Source organism: Drosophila albomicans, chromosome 2L (assembly GCF_009650485.2).
Source record: "Drosophila albomicans strain 15112-1751.03 chromosome 2L, ASM965048v2, whole genome shotgun sequence".
NCBI classification, from domain to species: Eukaryota; Metazoa; Arthropoda; class Insecta; order Diptera; family Drosophilidae; genus Drosophila; species Drosophila albomicans.
Genome location: NC_047628.2, coordinates 4,147,984 through 4,173,952, shown reverse-complemented (window position 1 = coordinate 4,173,952; position 25,969 = coordinate 4,147,984). Strand labels below are relative to the sequence as shown.

At 34.0% G+C, this 25,969-nt stretch overlaps 2 protein-coding genes across 4 annotated transcripts in view; both read left to right on the top strand.

The window, feature by feature from the left end:
• LOC117564697 (uncharacterized) overlaps positions 1-25,969 on the top strand; it is a 177,700-nt gene that overhangs the window by 12,044 nt on the left and 139,687 nt on the right. The gene's annotated exons all lie outside the window — the stretch shown is intronic.
• LOC117564704 (uncharacterized) overlaps positions 1-25,969 on the top strand; it is a 45,153-nt gene that overhangs the window by 5,696 nt on the left and 13,488 nt on the right. Inside the window, exon 2 of one of the 2 annotated variants that reach the window (XM_034243581.2) lies at positions 19,464-19,854. The exons of the other annotated variant lie outside the window; for it this stretch is intronic. Within the exon in view, the coding sequence (XP_034099472.2) occupies positions 19,464-19,666 (203 nt within the window). The 3' untranslated portion in view covers positions 19,667-19,854. Of the gene's footprint in view, positions 1-19,463; positions 19,855-25,969 lie in introns of those variants that run through there. 2 annotated transcript variants of the gene reach the window in all.

Here is a 25,969-nt window from a genome sequence, read left to right as displayed (position 1 = left end):
GACACACGAACTTGGCTATTAGTCTCGTCTGTTGACATTGATCGAGAATATATATATACTCTATGGTGTCGGAGATGCCTCCTTCTGCCTATTATATATATTTTCAGTCGGCACAAAGTTATAATACCCTTCTACCTTGTGGGTAGCGGGTATAAAAATGTACTCAAACACTTTAATTAAAAAAATTATTTAACATTCCGTGGGTATAAACAGCTGCAGCAACGTAGATATTTTTATTTGCTTTTGTTTTGTTTTAATTTCTAAATGAATTATTTCGCGATTAAACTCAAATTTATGATTATACGATTAAACTGTTTCATAATAGCACAATTATTTTCATTTGCATTAAGTAAACTCTGTTCAATGGGAATAATGAGAGTGTGGACTCAAATGTCATTTTATTTATGCGAGTTTCACGATTAAAACATGTTTTTTTTTGCTTTCGGTTTATAATTTATGAGTATGAACAATTGTTTTATTCACAAATTTATTAAAGATCAGACGAAATATTTAAGGTCTGTAAAATTGGAATTTGTTATTGTTGAATATATTTGCCTTAAGCTAATCACATTTTTATCTTGCTCAAAAGAGACGGCATATTTGAAAGTCACAGAATAGAATTGATTAAATAAGTATGCTGTGCACTCGTTATGTATGAATGTCATGGAATGGAAGCTTACTCCTTATGGACCTTTCACATTTATATTCTTTTGCCAATCGACATGTGGAAAATCCCTAACGGAAATTGGTCAAGTTGAAAGAAAATTTAATTTTATGAAATCAATTTTCATTAGGCTCTTAAACAGCATAGGTCATCCTCCATACTGTCGTTAAAAATACTTTGCAGTCCCCCCAACCATATCAAACACACACACATTCAGTGTGAGTGTATTACGGAGTCAAAATATACGTTAGCTGGCCGCGCCGAGGGAGTCGTTAAAATGCAGTTTAGAAAAACCCCAATGCCACCAAAGACAAAGTGCCTGATAACGAGCGCCCTCCACATTTTCTATCTGGCCCGAACTTTGCTATTTTTTTAAGCTTCAGCGTCTATTTTTGTTGTTGTTGCTCTTTTTTACGCCAGCTATTTTATGTGATAATAAAATTCATAGCGCCTGCATACAAAATCAACTTAACTGACCAACAACACGCGCAGCCATACAAACTCGTATGACTAAGCTCCAGTTGCACTGCACATTGGAGCAACAAATTGAAAAATTCTCTATCGTTTTTGTAAGAAGAACAGAGTATCGAAACTTTATCCAATAAGTAACACATACCTTTGAATTATAAAATTATTGACTTTTGTAAGTATGACTTTTCACTAAACGAAATCTCATAAATTGATGACGTTTGTAATTTAAAATTTCTCACAATAAGTAGCAGTAGTAATAACTATTAGTGTTTATCTGGGCACACTGTCGATAAATATCGATAGTTCGATACAATATCTTTTCAAGTTCTGCGCAGAACGCAACAGGCAACTGAATGCAACTATGTACTTTTTATATTTCTAATACATCAATAAAAACTCTATTATAATTAAATTGCATCTGCAATTCATCTTATATATATTTAGAAGTATTTCTAAAAAATACATCTTTGAAATAAAGATTCGTAATTCTGCATATGCATAAATACATACAGATATTTAAAGCTTTAAAAAAGGTGAAAATATTTAGATTTGCTTTATTGCAGTGGTGTAAAAATGATATTCTTTGTATGTGTTTATTTGTATGTGAAATTTGACTCAATTTGTCTTTATGCTCGGCACAGTGTGCAAATGCAACGTGTTGTGGCATTTTTATTTTACTTTTATACATTTTTACGTATTTATTTATATTTGGATGCTGGCAGCTGTTGGAGCACAATTTGATTTTCATCGGCTTAGCGCTAGGATTTTCTTAATGCTTTTGTTTGGCTTGGCCTGTTTTGCAAACGCTATTTTCTCTGCCAATGTTTTTTTTCTGAGTGTGTGTTTGTGTGTGTTATGGTCTAGTAAAGCCATTTATGAGTGCAGCTTTATTTTGATGAGTTGATTTACCAACCCGAAATAACTTTCAATTTTTACCATTTTTAAATGGCATTCAATTTGCTGTACTTAACATACCTCAATGCACCTGAATTATAGTAAATTAATTTTCATTAATTTTGTGGCAGACTTGAGAACGTTTTAGCTCAAAGTGCTTCTAACTGCGAGCAACGGAAGATTGTTTTGGCGTAATCAAGCGTAATGCCAAATGAAATATTCAAATTCTATTAGGGCCAAATATATGTACATATGTATGTACTATACACATACATATGTAATCTTAGGTATTCAGATACAGAGTGTGCGAGTATAAGTGGTGAAAATCTGCCGCAATTAGACGACAAATCGTTTTGACGCCAACACTTTGGAATATTTGTCTCACGCTCTACTTGTGACGTCAGCCAATTTGAATGACTTGGTTCTGTTTCTCTCTTGTTGTATGTGTGTTGTAAATGTGTGTTTATATATATGCGTACATATATATGTATGTGTAGAGGCATTAAAGCATGAAATTAATGCACAAGGCATAGCAAATAGCCTTAAGGACATGCGTGCCAACCAGGGAGGACAACGAACATAAGAACAACGCAACACAACACAAGACAACACTGGAGGGAGCCGAGACACATTAATTTGTATAAAGAGCACTGTAGGCAGGCAGCAACCGCAGCGGCCTAATAAAAATTGGCCAAAAGTAAATTTTTATTTTAGCCTGCGCACTGAAACTCAGCTGCCGTTATTTGTGTGTTGGCAAATTTAATTTGTGCCACACATGGCGTATGCACAATTTAATTAGAGTGCGAGCAGACGCTACAATTCGGTATGAATTCAACATTAGTGATAATATATGAATATGGAGTATAGAACATCATTAAACATTACCTACGTGCCATATCTCTTTTAAGTTATGTAAAGAGAATTCTGTTTTTCAGCTTTGATACATCTCAACAACATATCTTTAAGTTATCGGCAAACCTTTTAAAGTTCTGGCTCTGGTATTCATACGTATCTTGAAATCGTAACCACGTTTTGATAAGCTAGAAAAAGCAGTGTGAGTGTGAGCTCACATCATAGTATTGTGCTTTATTTTGCTACAAAGATATTAAAATGAAATGGTAAATTTAGTCTTTTATCAAAATTATGTTTTTACAAAATTTTTAAATATCTTCTTAAGTGGTAGTAATAAATATAATCGATCATGTGTGTGACTTGTGTTGAGACAATGATAAGAGCATAGTTTGAATATTTATGCTGATTTCTCTTGAACATATTTTCAACCTATTTGGGCAAAAGTTTCAGCAAGTGGAACTTTTGTTGACCATCCATGTCGTCTTGTAATTGCTCTTCAATACAAACTTTCAACTTGAATTTAGGCAAAAATGTTGAAGTATTTTTAAACAAGTTTCGAAACTCAACTCAACTATTTCTACTTAATGGCCGTTAGCAACATTTTAGTTTAGTTTCTATTGCCATTTTTATTTTTCTTTATTTTATCGTGGTATTTTATTCTATTCTATTTTATTTTATTTTTAGTATACATGACGTATACTTGACGTTGTTGGCTGGCAAAAGTTTCAATGGAGTGCAAAGCACAGTTTGGTTATGTAAATAGAGCATGATATGGTTTTTTGTGTGGTTATGCAAATGCGGTTGAGGCTTTGTTTCCTTTCTCTCTCTCACTCTCTGTCTCTCTCTCTGAGTATAGATAAATTTGCTGTACGGTCAAGTGAAAATCAAATGTATTTCAGATCCGCTATAGAATGTGGCTTTTATTTGCATCAATTCAGCTTACAAAGTTAAGCTGACATCAAGTAAGTAGTTCAATCATGAATTTAGTCAGTTCGTATAAATATGTAAGGTCAACCACAAACAGCATTGTTTAAACAACTCTACAAATAATTACTTTCAAATTGACTGAACAACTGACTAAAACAAAAATCAAAATAACTATGCATCGCCATTATGCCTAATTCAAATATGTGCTTTGTGGCTGGTGTTATAAATTTATGAAGAAAATTAAAAATAAAATCAAAATAATCGCAAGTATTTACATTTTTGTGAAATTCTAATTAAATGATATAGATTAAATAGTAAAATATACCGAAGTAGTAAAATATCCATATACGACTACATTCAAAATATACCACAAAGTAAAACAAGTAAGAAAGCTACAGTCGAGTGTACTCGACTGACAGCTACCCGCTACCCATTTTGAATAAAAGAAATATATTTTTGCGGTATTTTTCCCCAAAATATACCGAATATACTGCAAAAATACTAAAAATATACCAAATGGTATATTTTGTATATCGTTATAGTACCGCATTCAAAATACACCATAGAAGGCACAATATACCAGATTGTCAGCCAAAACAACTAAGACCCCCAGTAAGTAGGCGTTTTTGCCCATACAAAAGAATTTCTTTAATAACTTCGACAATTTTTATGTGATCGTAACCAAATTTTCACAAATCATTAATACTATAGTAATTATTGTATATGGGTGATTCTCTGAGGGATGTCGCGTGCGACCAGCTTTACAGTGACAGTGTTTCATACGGACAGACGGACAGACACACAGACACACAGACGGACAGACGGACATGACTAGATCGTCTCGGCTGTTGACGCTGATCAAGAATATATATACTTTATTGGGTCGGAGATGCCTCCCTCTACCTGTTACATACATTTCCTGCCGGCACAAAGTTATAATACCCTTCTACCCTATGGGCAGCGGGTATAAAAACGCAGCTTAAACAAGCGCAAAGTAATGACAAGAAGAAGACCTACAATGCTGAATTTTATGTAGCGGAAGTTAACACACATTTGGATATGTACTTCGATATGGACATATCCGCGAAAGCATACATATATACTATATTATGTGGTACATAACAAATTTGCATAATACCCAAGTGAACATGGTTGACATTAAGTTGAAGTCAGAACGACGAGGCAGCTTTAAGCGCCTTTTCAGCTGGCCAACTCAGTAGGCGGCAGCCGGTGATCTCGATGCCCATAAATCATTTCAGCGATTTTTGATTGTGTGGTCCCCAAGGGGTAAGGGGAGAAGCACAGGAGTTTACAATAAATCACAGCTGCGACGTTTGGTCATTGTCAAATTAGCTACCTGTTAAATGTTCGCATTTTCATTAGTTGGTTTCAAATTCACACTTATGCGTCACGCGTATTTTTCTTTTTGGGGTAGTTGGTTCGTTTTGTTTTGTTTTTTTGGTTATCTTTATAAATATTTAAGCAGACTGCTTTGTATGCGCACTGTAAGGCGTTCAGGTGCAGGTGTGAATCTCTGTCTGTGTATGTGTGCGTTTATTCGGTGGTTCGCACTCTCTCAAAAAAGTATTCGCACAGTACATACAACCTGTCAGCTTTGTTAAGGATTTTACTGGGCTCCGTGTCATGCATTTTTTATTTGGTAGTAGTCCAGAATCAGAGTACAGCTGCTCTGCTCTGAGTGCTCTGATTGCTGCACTTTATTACCGTAAAATATTTAGTACGTAAAAATGCGAAAGAAATTCAAATAAACAATTTTCGGGAAGGTATAAGAGAAACTGCTAAACAACTAGACAGCCAACAGTTTCTTTAATTTGATACATATTGTATTTTGCAATTATATCACTTAGTACAATTTCGAATAAAATTATTATGTTGAATGATTACTGCGATACAGTAATGCAGATGTTAGCAATGAGAAACAAAGTGCTAAGGAGTAGCTTTCTCGTTAACTAATAGTTGAATTGAAACAATAGGGGAAAATACCCTATTAGTAGAGTATTGTATCAGTCTTTGAAGATCAAGAAAGGTTCCGCTTAAAAAAAGTGCTCAAGAAGTTAAAAGTTGATTTGTTTAAATTCAATTTCATTAAACTTTCACACACAAAAAAAAACCCAGAAACAAATAAAAACAAACAAAAACAGAAAAACAATGCAAACCAAGAAAAGTGTCCGACTGGAACAATAGGAAAGGGAAACAGGACACAACTAATTAATCCCACTTGACCTTTTAGCATTTAGTTGCCTTGAAAAATCAGTTAGTCAAAAGCATTAAAGTCATTTCAACTGAAAGGACGACCAAAAGCATTAAAGTCATTTCAACTGAAAGGGATACATTTGGGATTTCAATACAAAAGCGAACCCTTTCTTAGGCACAGTCGTCAAAAAAACAGTCGTCAACATATCATACTTAGCATAGCTCTCTTTACAATTCCGCCACTGCAGCCATCTGCTTCGATTTGTCATTAATTTTTACTGCGATTACAAATCAGCGGCATTGTATATATTATCAACCTGCGACCGCATTGACCTCATTTTCACCTTCGCCTTATTGGTGGTCGTCAGTCGAACATATCTTGGCCACATAATCTCAGTATAAGTCGCCATAGGCATTGTCGCACATTCACATGTAGACGCGTAACAAATACAATACGCATAGAAACACAAATACTTGCACTCGTACTAGCGCAGACAAATCCCGGCTGCTTATTATTTTTAGTAAATTATGAAAACGATAAGCCTAATAGCCTGGGGTGCTGTCTACGCTCAGTGCCACGCAAGGACATGTGTTGCCAGGACATGGAACCTGGAACCAGGCGGCTAGGGAGATAACGATGCCAAGTAAAATCAAATGGCATGAAAATGTTAGCACAGCTTCAGGCGTTTGGCTTTGACTAAGCTGCTTGGAGTATGGGAACGTGTGTTTCAGTAAGTCGGCGTCATTCTGTTTAATATGCCAGTTGGCGACCACCGGCGCCGCATGCCAACGATTATCTAAAAGACATTAGCGTCCTCACAGTTACGACGAGTAATGTGCTACAACGTAGCGATACTCTTAAAGCGTAGCATATTGTAACCCCAAGCATATTTGCATGTTGGCATGCAAATGTCCTGTTTTGGTTAGCAAATTCACAAGTATTCTTCGTCTACAAATTGTTGCATTCTGACTTATATTTTTTGCTCTCACCTCAGCTTTTAAAAATTAATGAAGAAACGCACTATTCTGAGGTAAATAAAATACATGGCTTAATCAATCCGCAATAGCTTTTCTCACTTTCTATTTTTACTTATAAGAACCAGAATCATCTTCAATGTGTTTGTTTTTAATTGGTTATATAGCTTACTTTTCATTTACATTGCAAAATAATTAAAAACATTAGTTATTGTTCATTTACAACTTACATAACAATACAAAATATTTAAATACATAAAAATATATTAATAAATGCTTTGTTTAATAAAAATAATTTTCTATTATATTTCCTTATATATATTTCCTCATATATTAAACTCATTTTGTGAAAAAAATGTTTCTTCATATTCTGATTATTTCAAATACTATCAGTAGTGCATTTCTGTATACGAAGTTAAAAACGTGATTTGTTTTCAGTTGGTATCGTTTCGTGGAAGTTAGTATGTATTGCAGCATTTTGTTGAAATTTACATTGGTTTTAATTTGATTTAATTTTACTTGTTGCCTGCACTTGTAGCTGTTTGTTTTGCAATTTGTATTATTATTTATAATTAGTTTTGGCCAAGTCTATTCTAGTCGTTTGCACGCGCGTACGTTGGCAATTTGAATCAGTTTCTACTCCGAGACTGTGTATTTGACTATGTACTTCATGTATTATTAAATGTGGGTTAACACTTATCTGCGATCTACAGTCGATCTACATTATTAAACTGCGCATTTTATTAAATAAATATAACAATTAATCAGATCATATGATGTATGATTTTAAAATAAAATTTGAACTAAACTGCGCATTTTATTGAATAAATACACAAAACAATTATCTTGGTCTGAATGTAATATAATTTAAGATTGAATTCACTGATAATTATTACGTTTCTTAAAAGTAGCAAATAATATTCAGCAAAAAAAAGTATATAGAAATGTTTGAAGTATTAATTTACTATTATGTTTAACATATACCATACATTTGAAAATACACCAGATTGAATTATTGATATCAATCAAGAATATTTGTACTTTATGGGGTTAGATATGCATTATTCTGCCTTCTATGTATGTATATACAAATGCGAAATTTTTATACCCGCTACCCATAGGGAAGAAGAATATATATATTCTCGACCAACGTCAACAGCCGCAGCGATATAGTCATGTCCGTCTGTCGGTCTGTATGATCAGCTAGAACTTAAACACCATAAGAGAGAGATAGCGAGAGAGACAGTGTTGCATTGAATAATTTCCACAGTCTTTATCATTCCTGAAAGTTTGGTTGCGATCGGATTAAAAGTGTCGAAGATATTAAAGAAAGACTTTTGTGTGGGCTCTTTGTTGCTTTGACTGACAATCTGGTATATTTTGTATGGTATATTTTGAAAGTAGGACTGTGTCAATATACCTAAAATGTTCTTTGGTATATTTTTAGTATTTATGTTTGGTGTTTTTGTTTGCTATATTTTATAATTAATTATAATTTTTAATTGTTCTTAGATCCTATTCCAGAAAAAGTTGCATATAGTATATCAAAAACATTATGAAACTCAAAGCGATTCAGATAATTGATAAACAATTCCTTCCCTATTATTAATGGTATATGTATATGGAAAAAGGGCCTGGCTAATTTTGTATAACTGTCCTGCCACCCAATGAATTCTTTAGGTATGAATTTTAAGTAGGTTTTAAAATGTTGAACATTTTCTAGATCCTTGGTTATTACAAAATACAAATAATTCTGAACTTAATTTAGCATTATGCTGAACCTCTAACTCTAGCAATCGTAAAATTACGTTAATAGTAGCAACAATTCAATATGGGCAATTCTTGAAAATGGTAAACCACGACGTTTTTACCCATACAAAAGTATTTCTTTAATAACTTCGACAACTTTTATCTGATCGCAACCAATCATAAATACTATAGTTATTATTGTATATACCAAAATTTGCAATTCTAGCATTACAATTACGCTTGTTATTCGATTTTTTTGATTTTTTCTGCCGGCACAAAGTAATAATATTCTTCTACCCTATGGGTAGACGGTATAAAAAGAATCGGTTTAGATTTTTATACCCGCTACCCATAGGGTAGAAGGGTATTATAACTTTGTGCCGGCAGGAAATGTATGTAACAGGTAGAAGGAGGCATCTCCGACCCTATAAAGTATATATATTCTTGATCAGCGTCAACAGCCGAGACGATATAGCCATGTCCGTCTGTCCGTCTGTGTGTCTGTCCGTCCGTCCGTATGAACACCTAGATCTCAGAGACTATAAGAGATAGCCCTATCATTTTTCTTCGATAGCATTTGTTATGTTTGCACGCAGATCAAGTTTGTTTCAAATTTTTGCCACGCCCACTTCCGCCCCCGCAAATCAAAAAATTTAAAGCTAAAGCTGCGAATTATGGTACATATAACAATTACTATAGTAGTTATGATTCCTGAAAATTTTGTTGCGATCAGATAAAAATTGTGGAAGTTATTAAAGAAATACTTTTGTATGGGCAAAAACGCCTACTTACTAGGGGTCTGAGTTGCTTTGGCCGACAATCTGGTACATTGTGCCGTCTATGGTATATTTTGAATGGTGTATTATATCGATATACCAAACAAATCATTTGGTATATTTTTAGTATTTTTTAGTATTTTCGGTATATTTTGAAAATGATACCGCAATATTTTGCCTTTATTAAAAATGGGTAGCGGGTATCTCACAGTCGAGCACACTCGACTGTAACTTTCTTACTTGTTCTAAATAATTTGTAGCACTTTCGACTGTTGTCAGAGAAAATCAATGATCTTAGAGCAAATAATGTTTTTAAAATGGTAGATCAGCCCAATATAAGTTTCACTCTAGAATTATTTTTTACAATAAGACCAAGTTCATTTGTAAAACTATTTAATAAAGTGCACATTGTAACAAGTTCTTATATCTATGTGTGATACAATTTCGGTTCCAACCTATTTATCCATTTAAGTGTGGGCCAATTTTTGTTTTAGAAAATGAATTCCTTAATTTTTTCGGCCTCTTTTGCGGTGCCTCTTGATAACCTTCTTGCCAGGCTTTCTCACGGCCTTCCACTTGTGCTTCCTTCTGGTCTTCTTAGATCCGCTGCTGGATGATGACGATGTGGTTGAAGTGGTGTCAGATGAGGAGGCAGTGGTTGTAGCGGTATCACTAGCGGCCGTTGTAGTCGTTGCCGTATCGGTAGCCGCAGTTGTTGTTGTTGTTGTTGTTGATGTTGATGAACTTTGACATTCTATTGTTGGTAAGTAGGAAAGACAAATGGCCACTAAGGCAGACCCCAATAAAATTGTAGTAGTTCTCATCTTCAAGAAAACTATTTGTGAATGATACTTTTCTTTGACAATTAAATGCCTTATATACTAAGGTGAAGTAAATAAATTTATTTGCTCAGTAGGTTTCAAATTTGCATGTTAAATAAATAAAATATACATACATATAAAATTAGAGAAAATTGGGCTATTTGAAGAAATGTGGGAAAGAAAATATTTTGTTAGATTCATAGTTATTATTTGTTCATCGGCTATATGGAGTTTTAAGTGTTTATTCAGCTTGTGTAAGGCTACCGCTCATCTACATCAAAATCCAAATATAGATAAATTGCAGAAATTTGAACGTTAACCCACATTACTAAATCACTTGAACTCATTACTTTTGAATCTAGTAACAGTGACCCAGCCATATTCATCATTTGGTGTTCGATATTAACTGAAAATCTTTCCAGAGTGAAAGATTATCTTTCCTTACGGAAAAAAATTGACTATGACTCCAGAGTGATCAATAAAAAGTGTTTACCAAATATAATCTCATCTAACTAGTTTAGGCATAACTCATTTTTCATGGTCAAATTAGTTAGTACTTGTTGTAGGATGGTACATTTATAGAAATGATATACTAGGTTTTAGACACTAGATTAGGTAGATATATAATTTTCAACAGCAGTTGTTTTTGTTGCACGCAGGTCCAATTTTGTTGCAAATTTTGGTCACATCCCGTTTTATTCAAATGGGATAGCCAGTATCTCACACTCGAGCACTCTCGACTTTCCTACTTCTTTGTACTTTTACAGTTATTGCGTAAATGAACAAATCAATTTTCATTTAATGGATTTACATATATATATAACAAGAGGGAAAGCTATAGTCGAGTGTGCTTGACTGTGAGATACCCGCTACCCATTTTTATTAAAAGCGGAACAGAACGGTATTAATTATAACATGTATCAAATTAATATACCACAAAACACCAAATATATACGTTCAAAATACTTGTATACCTTATAGGGTCGGAGATGCCTCTTTCTGCCTTTTACATACATTTCATGGAGGCACAAAGTTATAATACCCTTCTACCCTATGGGTAGCGGGTGTAATTATGTAGTGAACTTTTTGTGTGCTACGATTCAGGCCGTAGTATAAGTATAAAATATATATATGAATCGAAGAGTCTTCAGTTTTTATATAGATGATCGACGAGGTTAATTGTAATGTCGGGAACACAATTCTTGTTAGTTCTCTAGGTATGAATATTAAGTAAGTTTTAAAATGTTTGTACATTTACTATATCCTTGGTTATTATGAAGTACAAATAATGCTGAACTTAAGCATTAGCATTATGCTGATCCTCTAACTCTAATAATCGTAAAGTTACGTGAATGTTAACAACAATTCAGATGCCAATATAAAACAAGTAGAAAAGCTACAGTCGGGTGTGCTCGACTGTGAGATACCCGCTACCCATCTTGAATAAATACAAAATATTGCGGTATTATTCTCCAAATATTCCGAAAATATACTACCAAAATACTAAAAATTTACTAAATGGTATACTTGGTATATCGATATAGTATCACATTCAAAATATACCATAGACGGCACAATATACCAGATTGTCAGCCAAAGCAAATAAGACCCCTAGTAAGTAGGCGTTTTTGTCTATATAAAAGCATATCTTTAATAACTTCGACAATCTTTATCTGATCGAAACCAAATTTCCAGGAATCACAATTACTGTAGTATACCAAAACTCGCGACTCTAGCTTTAAAATTACGCTTGTTATATGATTTTTGTCAATTTGCGGGGGCAGAAGTGGGCGAGGCAAAAATTTGAAACAAACTTAATCTGCGTGCAAACACAACGAATGCTATCGAAGAAAAATTATAGGTCTATCTTTTATAGTCTCTGAGATCTACGTGTTCATACGGACAGATAGACAGATAGTCATGGCTAGATCGTCTCGGCTGTTGACGCTGATCAAGAATATATATACTTTATAGGGTCGAAGATGACTCCTTCTACTTGTTACATAGATTTCCTGCCGGCACAAAGTAATAATATTCTTCTACCCTATGGGTAGCGGGTATAAAAAGAATAGGTTTAGATTTTTAGAATGAGGTATCTCCGACCCTATAAAGTATATATATAGTATATATATATAGCGACATATCAACCACCACACTCATTTGTCGTACGTGACACATTCTCGTAATTATTCCCCTATCTTCAAAATATCTTATTGCATTCAAATAAAGATCATATTCTAAAAATAAATTCGTCGCGGCGGCGACTAACGTCAAACAAAAAGATCCACTTCACGCCACTTAAAATTTTCGAGTACAATTTGAGGACTCAGGATTAAAACACTAACACATACACAAAACATTACACATATGTTAGCTCTAAGTCGCAATAAGAAGTTTCTTGTTCAAACTCAACATATGATATTGTAAATTTAGTTTTTAAAGACAATTTCGTCAGAGAAGACGCGTAGCCCGCTAATCTTGCAATACCAATAAAGTTCGTCTACAAGTTATTTAAAAATAAAATCGTTGTTTTATTTTTCTTTAACCTTCGCGTTACGCGAAACACACAATTATATACATATATATATTCAAGCTACAGCTGTGTACGATAATAACAATAGTGATTATGATTCCTTGGTTGCGATCAGATTAAAGTTGTGGAAGTTATTAAAGAAATACTTTTGAGTTAGCAAAAACGCCTACTTACTGGGGGTCTTAGTTGCTTTGGCCGACAATCTGGTATATTAAGCTGTCTATGGTATATTTTGAATGTGGTACTATACTCGATATTAAAAATATACTATTTGGTATATTTTTATATTTTCGGTATATTTCGAAAATAATACCGCAATATTTTGCTTTTATTCAAAATGGATAAAGGGTACCTCACAGTCGAGCACACTCGACTGTAACTTTCTTACTTGTTCTAAATAATTTGTAGCACTTTCCACTGTTTTTAGAAAAAACCAATCATCTTAGAGCAAATAATGTTTTTAAAATTGTAGATCAGCCCAATATTACTTTCACTCTAGATTATTTTTTACAATAAGACCAAGTTCAATTGTAAAACTATTTAATAAAGTGCACATTGTAACAAGTTCTTATATCTATGTGTGATACAATTTCGGTTCCAACCTATTTATCCATTTAAGTGTGGGCCAATTTTTGATTTAGAAAATGAATTCCTCAATTTTTTCGGCCTCTTTTGCGGTGCCTCTTGATAACCTTCTTGCCAGGCTTTCTCACGGCCTTCCACTTGTGCTTCCTTCTGGTCTTCTTAGATCCGCTGCTGGATGATGACGATGTGGTTGAAGTGGTGTCAGATGAGGAGGCAGTGGTTGTAGCGGTATCACTAGCGGCCGTTGTAGTCGTTGCCGTATCGGTAGCCGCAGTTGTTGTTGTTGATGTTGATGAGCTTTGACATTTTATTGTTGGTAAGTAGGAAAGACAAATGGCCACTAAGGCACACCCCAATAAAATTGTAGTAGTTCTCATCTTCAAGAAAACTATTTGTGAATGATACTTTTCTTTCACAATTAACTGCCTTATATACTAAGATGAAGAGAATAAATTTATTTGCTCAGTAGGTTTCAAATTGGCATGTTAAATAAATAAAATATACATATATATAAAAATAGCGAAAATTGGGCTATTTGAAGAAATGTGGGAAAGAAAATATTTTGTTAGATTCATAGTTATTATTTGTTCATCATTATGGAGTTTTAAGAGATAATTCAGCTTGTGTAAGGCTACCGCTCATCTACATCAAAATCCAAATATAGATAAATTGCAGAAATTTGAACGTTAACCCACATTACTAAATCACTTGAACTCATTACTTTTGAATCTAGTAAGAGTGACCCAGCCATATCCATCATTTGGAACATACTCTGAAGAGATTATCTTCCCTTACGGGAAAAAATTGACTACGAATCCATAGTGTTCAATAAAAAAGTCTTTACCAAATAAAATCTCATCTAATTAATGTAGCTCTAACTCAATTTCATGGTCAAATTAGTTAGTACTTGTTGTGGGACGGTACATTTATAGAAAGTTAACCATTTTGATAAAAATGAAACACTAATTCTTAGACACTAGATTACATAGAACTATAATTTTCAACAGCAGTTGTTATTGTTGCACGCAGATCAAATTTGTTTCAAATTTTGGTCACACCCCGTATTATTCAAAATGCATAGCCGGTATCTCACAGTCGATCACACTCGACTTTTCTACTTGTTTGTACTTTTAGAGTTTCATACGTAAATGAACAAATAAATGTTCATTTAATGGACTTATCATATATATGTAACAAGTAAGTCGAGTGTGTTTGACTGTGAAATGCCCGATACCAATTTTTTTTGAAAGCAGAACAGAATGGTTTTAATTATTAAATATACTAAATTAATATACCACAAAGCACCAAAAATATACCAAAGGCAATATTTGGTGTATTTATATAGTACTACATTTAAAATACTTGTGTACTTTGTAGGGTCGGAGATGACTTTTCCTGTCTGTTAGATACCTGCTACCCATTTTGAATAAAAGCAAAATATATGGTATATTGGGTATACCGATATAATATCAAATTCAAAATATACCATAGACAGCACAATATACCAGATTGTCTGCCAAAGCAACTACGACCCCCAGTATGTAGGCTTTATTGTCTATATAAAAGTATTTCTTTAATAACTTCGACAATTTTTATCTGATAGAAACCAAATTCTCAGGAATCCCAATTACTGTAGTGTACCAAAACTCGCGACTCTAGCTTTAAAATTACGCTTGTTATGTGATTATAATAAATTTGCGGGGGCGGAAGTGGGCGTGGCAAAAATTTTAAACAAACTCGATCTGCGTGCAAACATAACAAATGCTATCGAAGAAAAATTATAGTCTCTGAGATCTAGGTGTTCATACGGAAAGTTAGACAGACAGACAGACGGACATGGCTAGATCGTCTCGGCTGTTGGCGCTGATCAAGAAAATATATACGTTACAGGGTCGGAGATGCGTCCTTCTACCTGTTACATACATTTTCTGCCGGCACAAAGTAATAATATTCTTCTACCCTATGGGTAGACGGTATAAAAAGAATCGGTTTAGATTTTTCTAAATAATTTGTAGCACTTTCGACTGTTGTCAGAGAAAATCAATGATCTTAGAGCAAATAATGTTCTTAAAATGGTAGATCAGCCCAATATTAGTTTCAATCTAGAATTATTTTTTACAATAAGACCAAGTTCATTTGTAAAACTATTTAATAAAGTGCACATTGTAACAAGTTCTTATATCTATGTGTGATACAATTTCGGTTCCAACCTATTTATCCATTTAAGTGTGGGCCAATTTTTGTTTTAGAAAATGAATTCCTTAATTTTTTCGGCCTCTTTTGCGGTGCCTCTTGATAACCTTCTTGCCAGGCTTTCTCACGGCCTTCCACTTGTGCTTCCTTCTGGTCTTCTTAGATCCGCTGCTGGATGATGACGATGTGGTTGAAGTGGTGTCAGATGAGGAGGCAGTGGTTGTAGCGGTATCACTAGCGGCCGTTGTAGTCGTTGCCGTATCGGTAGCCGCAGTTGTTGTTGTTGTTGTTGTTGTTGATGTTGACGAACTTTGACATTCTATTGTTGGTAAGTAGGAAAGACAAATGGCCACTAAGGCAGACCCCAATAAAATTGTAGTAGTTCTCATCTTCAAGAAAACTATTTGTGAATGATACTTTTCTTTCACAATTAACTGCCTTATATACTAAGATGAAGAGAATAAATTTATTTGCTCAGTACGTTTCAAATTGGCATGTTAAATAAATAAAATATACATACATATAAAAATAGCGAAAATTGGGCTATTTGAAGAAATGTGGGAAAGAAAATATTTTGTTAGATTCATAGTTATTATTTGTTCATCATTATGGAGTTTTAAGAGATAATTCAGCTTGTGTAAGGCTACCGCTCATCTACATCAAAATCCAAATATAGATAAATTGCAGAAATTTGAACGTTAACCCACATTACTAAATCACTTGAACTCATTACTTTTGAATCTAGTAAGAGTGACCCAGCCATATCCATCATTTGGAACATACTCTGAAGAGATTATCTTCCCTTACGGGAAAAAATTGACTACGAATCCATAGTGTTCAATAAAAAAGTCTTTACCAAATAAAATCTCATCTAATTAATGTAGCTCTAACTCAATTTCATGGTCAAATTAGTTAGTACTTGTTGTAGGATGGTACATTTATAGAAATGATATACTAGGTTTTAGACACTAGATTAGGTAGATATATAATTTTCAACAGCAGTTGTTTTTGTTGCACGCAGGTCCAATTTTGTTGCAAATTTTGGTCACATCTCGTTTTATTCAAATGGGATAGCCAGTATCTCACACTCGAGCACTCTCGACTTTCCTACTTCTTTGTACTTTTACAGTTATTGCGTAAATGAACAAATCAATTTTCATTTAATGGATTTACATATATATATAACAAGAGGGAAAGCTATAGTCGAGTGTGCTTGACTGTGAGATACCCGCTACCCATTTTTATTAAAAGCGGAACAGAACGGTATTAATTATAACATGTATCAAATTAATATACCACAAAACACCAAATATATATATATATATAATTATATAGTTCGACGTTCAAAATACTTGTATACCTTATAGGGTCGGAGATGCCTCTTTCTGCCTTTTACATACATTTCATGGAGGCACAAAGTTATAATACCCTTCTACCCTATGGGTAGCGGGTGTAATTATGGAGTGAACCTTTTGTGTGCTACGATTCAGGCCGTAGTATAAGTATAAAATAAATATATGAATCGAAGAGTCTTCAGTTTTTATATAGATGATCGACGAGGTTAATTGTAATGTCGGGAACACAATTCTTGTTAGTTCTCTAGGTATGAATATTAAGTAAGTTTTAAAATGTTTGTACATTTACTATATCCTTGGTTATTATGAAGTACAAATAATGCTGAACTTAAGCATTAGCATTATGCTGATCCTCTAACTCTAATAATCGTAAAGTTACGTGAATGTTAACAACAATTCAGATGCCAATATAAAACAAGTAGAAAAGCTACAGTCGGGTGTGCTCGACTGTGAGATACCCGCTACCCATCTTGAATAAATACAAAATATTGCGGTATTATTCTCCAAATATTCCGAAAATATACTACCAAAATACTAAAAATGTACTAAATGGTATACTTGGTATATCGATATAGTATCACATTCAAAATATACCATAGACGGCACAATATACCAGATTGTCAGCCAAAGCAAATAAGACCCCTAGTAAGTAGGCGTGTGTTCGACTGTAGCTTTCTTACTTGTTCTAAATAATTTGTAGCACTTTCCACTGTTTTTAGAAAAAACCAATCATCTTAGACCAAATAATGTTTTTAAAATGGTAGATCAGCCCAATATTACTTTCACTCTAGATTATTTTTTACAATAAGACCAAGTTCAATTGTAAAACTATTTAATAAAGTGCACATTGTAACAAGTTCTTATATCTATGTGTGATACAATTTCGGTTCCAACCTATCCATTTAAGTGTGGGCCAATTTTTGATTTAGAAAATGAATTCCTCAATTTTTTCGGCCTCTTTTGCGGTGCCTCTTGATAACCTTCTTGCCAGGCTTTCTCACGGCCTTCCACTTGTGCTTCCTTCTGGTCTTCTTAGATCCGCTGCTGGATGATGACGATGTGGTTGAAGTGGTGTCAGATGAGGAGGTAGTTGTTGTAGCGGTATCACTAGCGGCCGTTGTAGTCGTTGCCGTATCGGTAGCCGCAGTTGTTGTTGTTGTTGTTGATGTTGAAGAACTTTGACATTCTATTGTTGGTAAGTAGGAAAGACAAATGGCCACTAAGGCACACCCCAATAAAATTGTAGTAGTTCTCATCTTCAAGAAAACTATTTGTGAATGATACTTTTCTTTCACAATTAACTGCCTTATATACTAAGATGAAGAGAATAAATTTATTTGCTCAGTAGGTTTCAAATTGGCATGTTAAATAAATAAAATATACATACATATAAAAATAGCGAAAATTGGGCTATTTGAAGAAATGTGGGAAAGAAAATATTTTGTTAGATTCATAGTTATTATTTGTTCATCATTATGGAGTTTTAAGAGATAATTCAGCTTGTGTAAGGCTACCGCTCATCTACATCAAAATCCAAATATAGATAAATTGCAGAAATTTGAACGTTAACCCACATTACTAAATCACTTGAACTCATTACTTTTGAATCTAGTAAGAGTGACCCAGCCATATCCATCATTTGGAACATACTCTGAAGAGATTATCTTCCCTTACGGGAAAAAATTGACTACGAATCCATAGTGTTCAATAAAAAAGTCTTTACCAAATAAAATCTCATCTAATTAATGTAGCTCTAACTCAATTTCATGGTCAAATTAGTTAGTACTTGTTGTGGGACGGTACATTTATAGAAAAGTAACCATTTTGATAAAAATGAAACACTAATTCTTAGACACTCGATTACATAGAACTATAATTGTCAACAGCAGTTGTTGTTGTTGCACGCAGATCAAATTTGTTTCAAATTTTGGTCACACCCCGTATTATTCAAAATGCATAGCCGGTATCTCACAATCGATCACACTCGACTTTTCTACTTGTTTGTACTTTTACAGTTTCATACGTAAATGAACAAATAAATGTTCATTTAATGGACTTACCATATATATGTAACAAGTAAGAAAGCTACAGTCGAGTGTGTTTGACTGTGAAATGCCCGATACCAATTTTTTTTGAAAGCAGAAAAGAATGGTTTTAATTATTAAATATACTAAATTAATATACCACAAAACACCAAAAATATACCAAAGGCAATATTTGGTGTATTTATATAGTACTACATTTAAAATACTTGTGTACTTTGTAGGGTCGGAGATGACTCTTCCTGTCTCTTACATATATTTCATGGAGGCACACAGTTAACATATAATACGCTTTTCCCACATTTCTTCAAATAGCCCAATTTTCGCTATTTTTATATGTATGTATATTTTATTTATTTATCATGCCAATTTGAAACCTACTGAGCAAATAAATTTTTTCTCTTCATCTTAGTATATAAGGCAGTTAATTGTCAAAGAAAAGTATCATTCACAAATAGTTTTCTTGAAGATGAGAACTACTACAATTTTATTGGGGTGTGCCTTAGTGGCCATTTGTCTTTCCTACTTACCAACAATAGAATGTCAAAGTTCGTCAACATCAACAACAACAACAACTGCGGCTACCGATACGGCAACGACTACAACGGCCGCTAGTGATACCGCTACAACCACTGCCTCCTCATCTGACACCACTTCAACCACATCGTCATCATCCAGCAGCGGATCTAAGAAGACCAGAAGGAAGCACAAGTGGAAGGCCGTGAGAAAGCCTGGCAAGAAGGTTATCAAGAGGCACCGCAAAGGAGGACGAAAAATTGAGGAATTCATTTTCTAAATCAAAAATTGGCCCACACTTAAATGGATAGGTTGGAACCGAAATTGTATCACACATAGATATAAGAACTTGTTACAATGTGCACTTTATTAAATAGTTTTACAAATGAACTTGGTCTTATTGTAAAAAATAATTCTAGAGTGAAACTAACATTGGGCTGATCTACCATTTTAAAAACATTATTTGCTCTAAGATCATTGGTTTTCTCTGACAACAGTCGAAAGTGCTACAAATTATTTAGAAAAATCTAAACCGATTCTTTTTATACCGGCTACCCATAGGGAAGAAGAATATTATTACTTTGTGCCGGCAGGAAATGTATGTAACAGGTAGAAGGAGGCATCTCCGACCCTATAACGTATATATTTTCTTGATCAGCCCCAACAGCCAAGACGATCTAGCCATGTCCGTCTGTCCGTCTGTCTGTCTGTCTAACTTTCCGTATGAACACCTAGATCTCAGAGACTATAAGAGATAGCCCTATCATTTTTCTTCGATAGCATTTGTTATGTTTGCACGCAGATCAAGTTTGTTTAAAATTTTTGCCACGCCCACTTCTGTCCGTTCAATTTGACAAAAATCACATGGCAAGCGTAATTTTAAAGCTAGAGCCGCGAGTTTTAGTACACTACAGTAATTGAGATTCCTAAAAATTTGGTTTCTATCAGATAAAAATTGTCGAAGTTATTAAAGAAATACTTTTATATAGATCAGCGCACCTACTTACTAGCGGTCTTATTTGCTTTGGCTGACAATCTGGTATATTGTACCGTCTATGGTATATTTTGAATGTGATACTATATCGATATATACAAAATATACCATTTAGTACATGTTTATTATTTTGGTAACATATTTTCGGAATTTTTGGAGAATAATACCGCAATATTATGCTTTTATTCAAAATGAGTAGCGGGTATCTCACAATAAGGCACACTCGACTGTAGCTTCCTTTCATGTTTCTTATTGCTTATGATTTATGGATTTGTGGAGTTCTCGTAGCACAGAGTTTTAATGTCGGATGTAGAATAGCTGAATAAACACGCAAGCTCCATTTTCATCGGCACATTTTTTATACCCGTACCCGTAGAGTAAAAGCGTATTATAACAGTATGCCTCCATGAAATATATGTAACAGACAGGAAGAGTTATCTCCGACCCTACAAAGTACACAAGTATTTTAAATGTAGTACTATATAAATACACCAAATGTTGCCTTTGGTATATTTTTGGTGTTTTGTGGTATATTAATTTAGTATATTTAATAATTAAAACCATTCTGTCCTGCTTTCAAAAAAAATTGGTATCGGGCATTTCACAGTCAAACACACTCGACTGTAGCTTTCTTACTTGTTACATATATATGGTAAGTCCATTAAATGAACATTTATTTGTTAATTTACGTATGAAGCTGTAAAAGTAAAAACAAGTAGAAAAGTCGAGTGTGATCGACTATGAGATACCGGCTATGCATTTTGAATAATACGGGGTGTGATCAAAATTTGAAACAAATTTGATCTGCGTGCAACAACAACAACTGCTGTTGAAAATTATAGTTCTATGTAATCTAGTGTCTAAGAATTAGTGTTTCATTTTTATCAAAATGGTTACTTTTCTATAAATGTACCGTCCCACAACAAGTACTAACTAATTTGACCATGAAATTGAGTTAGAGCTACATTAATTAGATGAGATTTTATTTGGTAAAAACTTTTTTATTAAACACTATGGATTCGTAGTCAATTTTTTCCCGTAAGGGAAGATAATCTCTTCAGAGTATGTTCCAAATGATGGATATGGCTGGGTCACTCTTACTAGATTCAAAAGTAATGAGTTCAAGTGATTTAGTAATGTGGGTTAACGTTCAAATTTCTGCAATTTATCTATATTTGGATTTTGATGTAGATGAGCGGTAGCCTTACACAAGCTGAATAAACACTTAAAACTCCATATAGCCGATGAACAAATAATAACTATGAATCTAACAAAATATTTTCTTTCCCACAATTCTTCAAATAGCCCAATTTTCGCTATTTTTATATGTATGTATATTTTATTTATTTAACACGCAAATTTGAAACCTACTGAGCAAATACATTTATTCTCTTCATCTTAGTATATAAGGCAGTTAATTGTGAAAGAATAGTATCATTCACAAATAGTTTTCTTGAAGATGAGAACTACTACAATTTTATTGGGGTGTGCCTTAGTGGCCATTTGTCTTTCCTACTTACCAACAATAGAATGTCAAAGTTCATCAACATCAACAACAACAACAACAACTGCGGCTACCGATACGGCAACGACTACAACGGCCGCTAGTGATACCGCTACAACCACTGCCTCCTCATCTGACACCACATCGACATCATCCAGCAGCGGATCTAAGAAGACCAGAAGGAAGCACAAGTGGAAGGCCGTGAGAAAGCCTGCCAAGAAGGTTATCAAGAGGCACCGCAAAGGAGGCCGAAAAATTGAGGAATTCATTTTCTAAATCAAAAATTGGCCCACACTTAAATGGATAAATAGGTTGGAACCGAAATTGTATCACACATAGATATAAGAACTTGTTACAATGTGCACTTTATTAAATAGTTTTACAAATGAACTTGGTCTTATTGTAAAAAATAATTCTAGAGTGAAAGTAACATTGGGCTGATCTACCATTTTAAAAAAATTATTTGCTTTAAGACCATTAGTTTTTTCTGAAAACAGTCGAAAGTGCTACAAATTATTTAGAACAAGTAAGAAAGCTACAGTCGAGTGTGCTCTAAAAATCTAAACCGATTCATTTTGTTTTTGAAGGGTATTATAACTTTGTCCCTGAAAATTTGATGTGATCAGATAAAAATTTTGGAAGTTATTAAAGAAATACTTTTGTATGTGCAAAAACGCCTACTTACTAGGGGTCTTACTTGCTTTGGCTGACAATCTGGTATATTGTGCGGTCTAAGGTATATTTTGAATGCGGTACTACACCAATATTTTTTGTATATATACCCGCTACCCATAGGGTAGAAGGGTATTATAACTTTGTGCCGGCAGGAAATGTGTGTAACAAGTAGAAGGAGGCATCTCCGACCCTATAAAGCATATATATTCTTGATCAGCGTCAACAGCCGAGACGATATAGCCATGTCCGTCTGTCCGTCTGTCCGTATGAACACCTAGATCTCAGAGACTATAAGAGATAGAGCTATAATTTTTTTTCGACAGCATTTGTTATGTTTGCACGCAGATCAAGTTTGTTTCAAATTTTTGCCACGCCCACTTCCGCCCCCGCAAATCAAAAAAATCGTATATACTATAATTACTATAGTAGTTATGATTCCTGATCAGAAAAAATTATTTGGTTGCGATCAGATAAAAATTGTGGAAGTTATTAAAGAAATACTTTTGGATGGGCGAAAACGCCCACTTACTAGGGCTCTTAGTTGCTTTGCCCGACAATCTGGTACATTGTGCCGTCTATGGTATATATTGAATGGTGTGCTGTATCGGTATACCAAACATACCATTTGGTATATTTTTTTAGTATTTTTTTAGTATTTTCGGTATATTTTGAAAATAATACCACAATATTTTGCCCTTATTAAAAATGGGTAGCGGGTATCTCACAGTCGAGCACACTCGACTGTAACTTTCTTACTTGTTTTGTAGTATATTTGGTATATTTTGAGAATAATACAGCAAAATATATTGCTTTTATTTAAAATGGGTAGCGGGTATCTCACAGTCGAGTACACTCGACTGTAGTTTTCTTACTTGTTTTTCTTACTATATATGAAATATAACATATTTCGAAAAAATACTGATATATACCGAAGGTTGCATTTGGTATATCGAAATACTATCACTTTTAAATTATACCATAAAGTACAAAATATACCAGATTATTAAACCAGATTAGGAATCAATGCAACTCAGACCCACTTGCAGCAGTTGTTTTTTGCCAAATATGCAATTGTTTATTAACTAACTTTTTCAATTTTTATTCGTCATACTTCATAAAGACTTTAGTTATAAGTGTGTGCCCCTAAAATAGTTCAAATCGTCTTAAAATTACGCTCAGAAAGGCTTCATTCAATATCAGTCGCCAAATCTTCATTTAGAGAAAGAATTTCTTGACTTTCTTGCCTCCTTTGCGGTGTCTCTTGATAACTTTCTTGCCAGGCTTTCTCACGACCTTCCATTTGTGCTTCCTTCTGGTCTTCTTCTTAGATCCGCCGCTCGATGATGATGATGTTGTTGACGTAGTGTCAGATGAGGAGGCAGTGGTTGTAGTGGTATCACTAGCGGCCGTTGTAGTCGTTGTAGTATCGGTAGCCGCAGTTGTTGTTGTTGTTGTTGTTGTTGTTGTTGAACTTTGACATTCTATTGTTGGTAAGTAGGAAAGACAAATGGCCACTAAGGCACACCCCAATAAAATTGTAGTAGTTCTCATGTTCAAGAAACCAATTTGATAATGCTACCGTTCTTTGGCAATTAACTGTCTTTTATACTAAGACGAGTAGACTATGTTTATTTGTTCAGTAGGTTTCAAATATGCATTCTAAATACTAGATGATCGTATAAGAGTAGCGAAAATTGGGCTACTTAAATTAAATAGAAACAAAGCAAATTTTTCTTTTAGATTATTGGTTTTAACTATTATTAGTTAAAATGAATCCATGGTTTTATGGAGTTTTGAGTGTTTATTCAGCTTGTGTAAAGGTTCCGTGCATCAAAATTTTGGATAAAATTTAAAATAATTCTATAGATCGTAAGACCCCATTGCTTGACCTCTTATGTTTAGAATGTTGTGAACCGTATCAAACATTTGACGTCTGCGGATAACTGAACTCATTCTTAGACCAATCTTCTACTTACTCAGCCTATAGGAAGATCTGACATGGCTCCATAATGTACTTCGTCATCTTCGTCATCATATTAGCGTAAACAGTCTTAGTGTCAGAAAAACTTTCTGATACTTTACCAAGCGCACTACCTTGCTTTCCTTTCTGCCAGTATGTGGAATGCTGCTTACAACTAGATCGAAATTTTTTCGTCGGTTCCTTTAAACAGTATTGTAGTTTTGAAGAAAATAGGAAATAAATGTTACAGGTAAAAGGAAGTCATTTCCAACCCACCCCATAAGTTATAAAAATTATATTTTGAATCAGCGTTAACAGCCATTTGGTAGATCAAGAGTTTGTAGACAAAATTATATTTTGAGATAAGAATCTCACACTTAGAAAGACTACAGTACATTTTGAATAAACAGCAAATCAGTTATTATACCCGCGTACCCTATACCTCAGGGTAGAAGGGTAAAATTTGTTTTCGATTAGCATTTGTTAACAGCCGCAGACCAGATTATTAAATCAGATTAGAAATCCACAGCCCACTTCAGCCTGTTCGCTCATAAAATCACCTAGATATCAGCTAGACTATGCGAATTAGAGCTAAAATTTAATTTCGACAGCATTTGTTATGTTGGCACGCAGATCAAGTTTGTTTCAGATTTTTGCCACGCCCACTTCAGCCCCCGCAAATCAAATAAAATCGAATAACAAACGTAATATTAAAGCTAGACGTGCGAATTTTTGTATATACAATAATTACTATAGTAGTTATGATTCCTAAAAATTGGTTGCGATCAGATAAACATTGTCGAAGTTATTAAAGAAATACTTTTGAATGGGCAAAAACGCCTACTTACTAAGGGTCTTAGTTGTTTTGGCTGACAATCTGGTATATTGTGCCTTCTATGGTATATTTTGAATGCGGTACAATATTGATATACCAAATATACCATTTGGTATATTTTTAATATTTTTGCAATATATTCGGTATATTCGCAGTTGTTTGAGATCGGGTGAGCGGGTATCTCACAGTCGAGTACACTCGACTGTAGCTTTCTTACTTGTTCTTACTATATATTAAATATAACATATTTCGAAAAAAATATATACCGAAGGTTGTATTGATATATCGACATACTATCACTTTTAAATTATACCATAATGTACAAAATATACCAGATTATTAAACCAGATTAGCAAAATGCAACTCATCAAAATTTCGCTCAGAAAGCACTAATATACCCCGCTTAATGCAATTCATTTCTAAATGGTACTTAA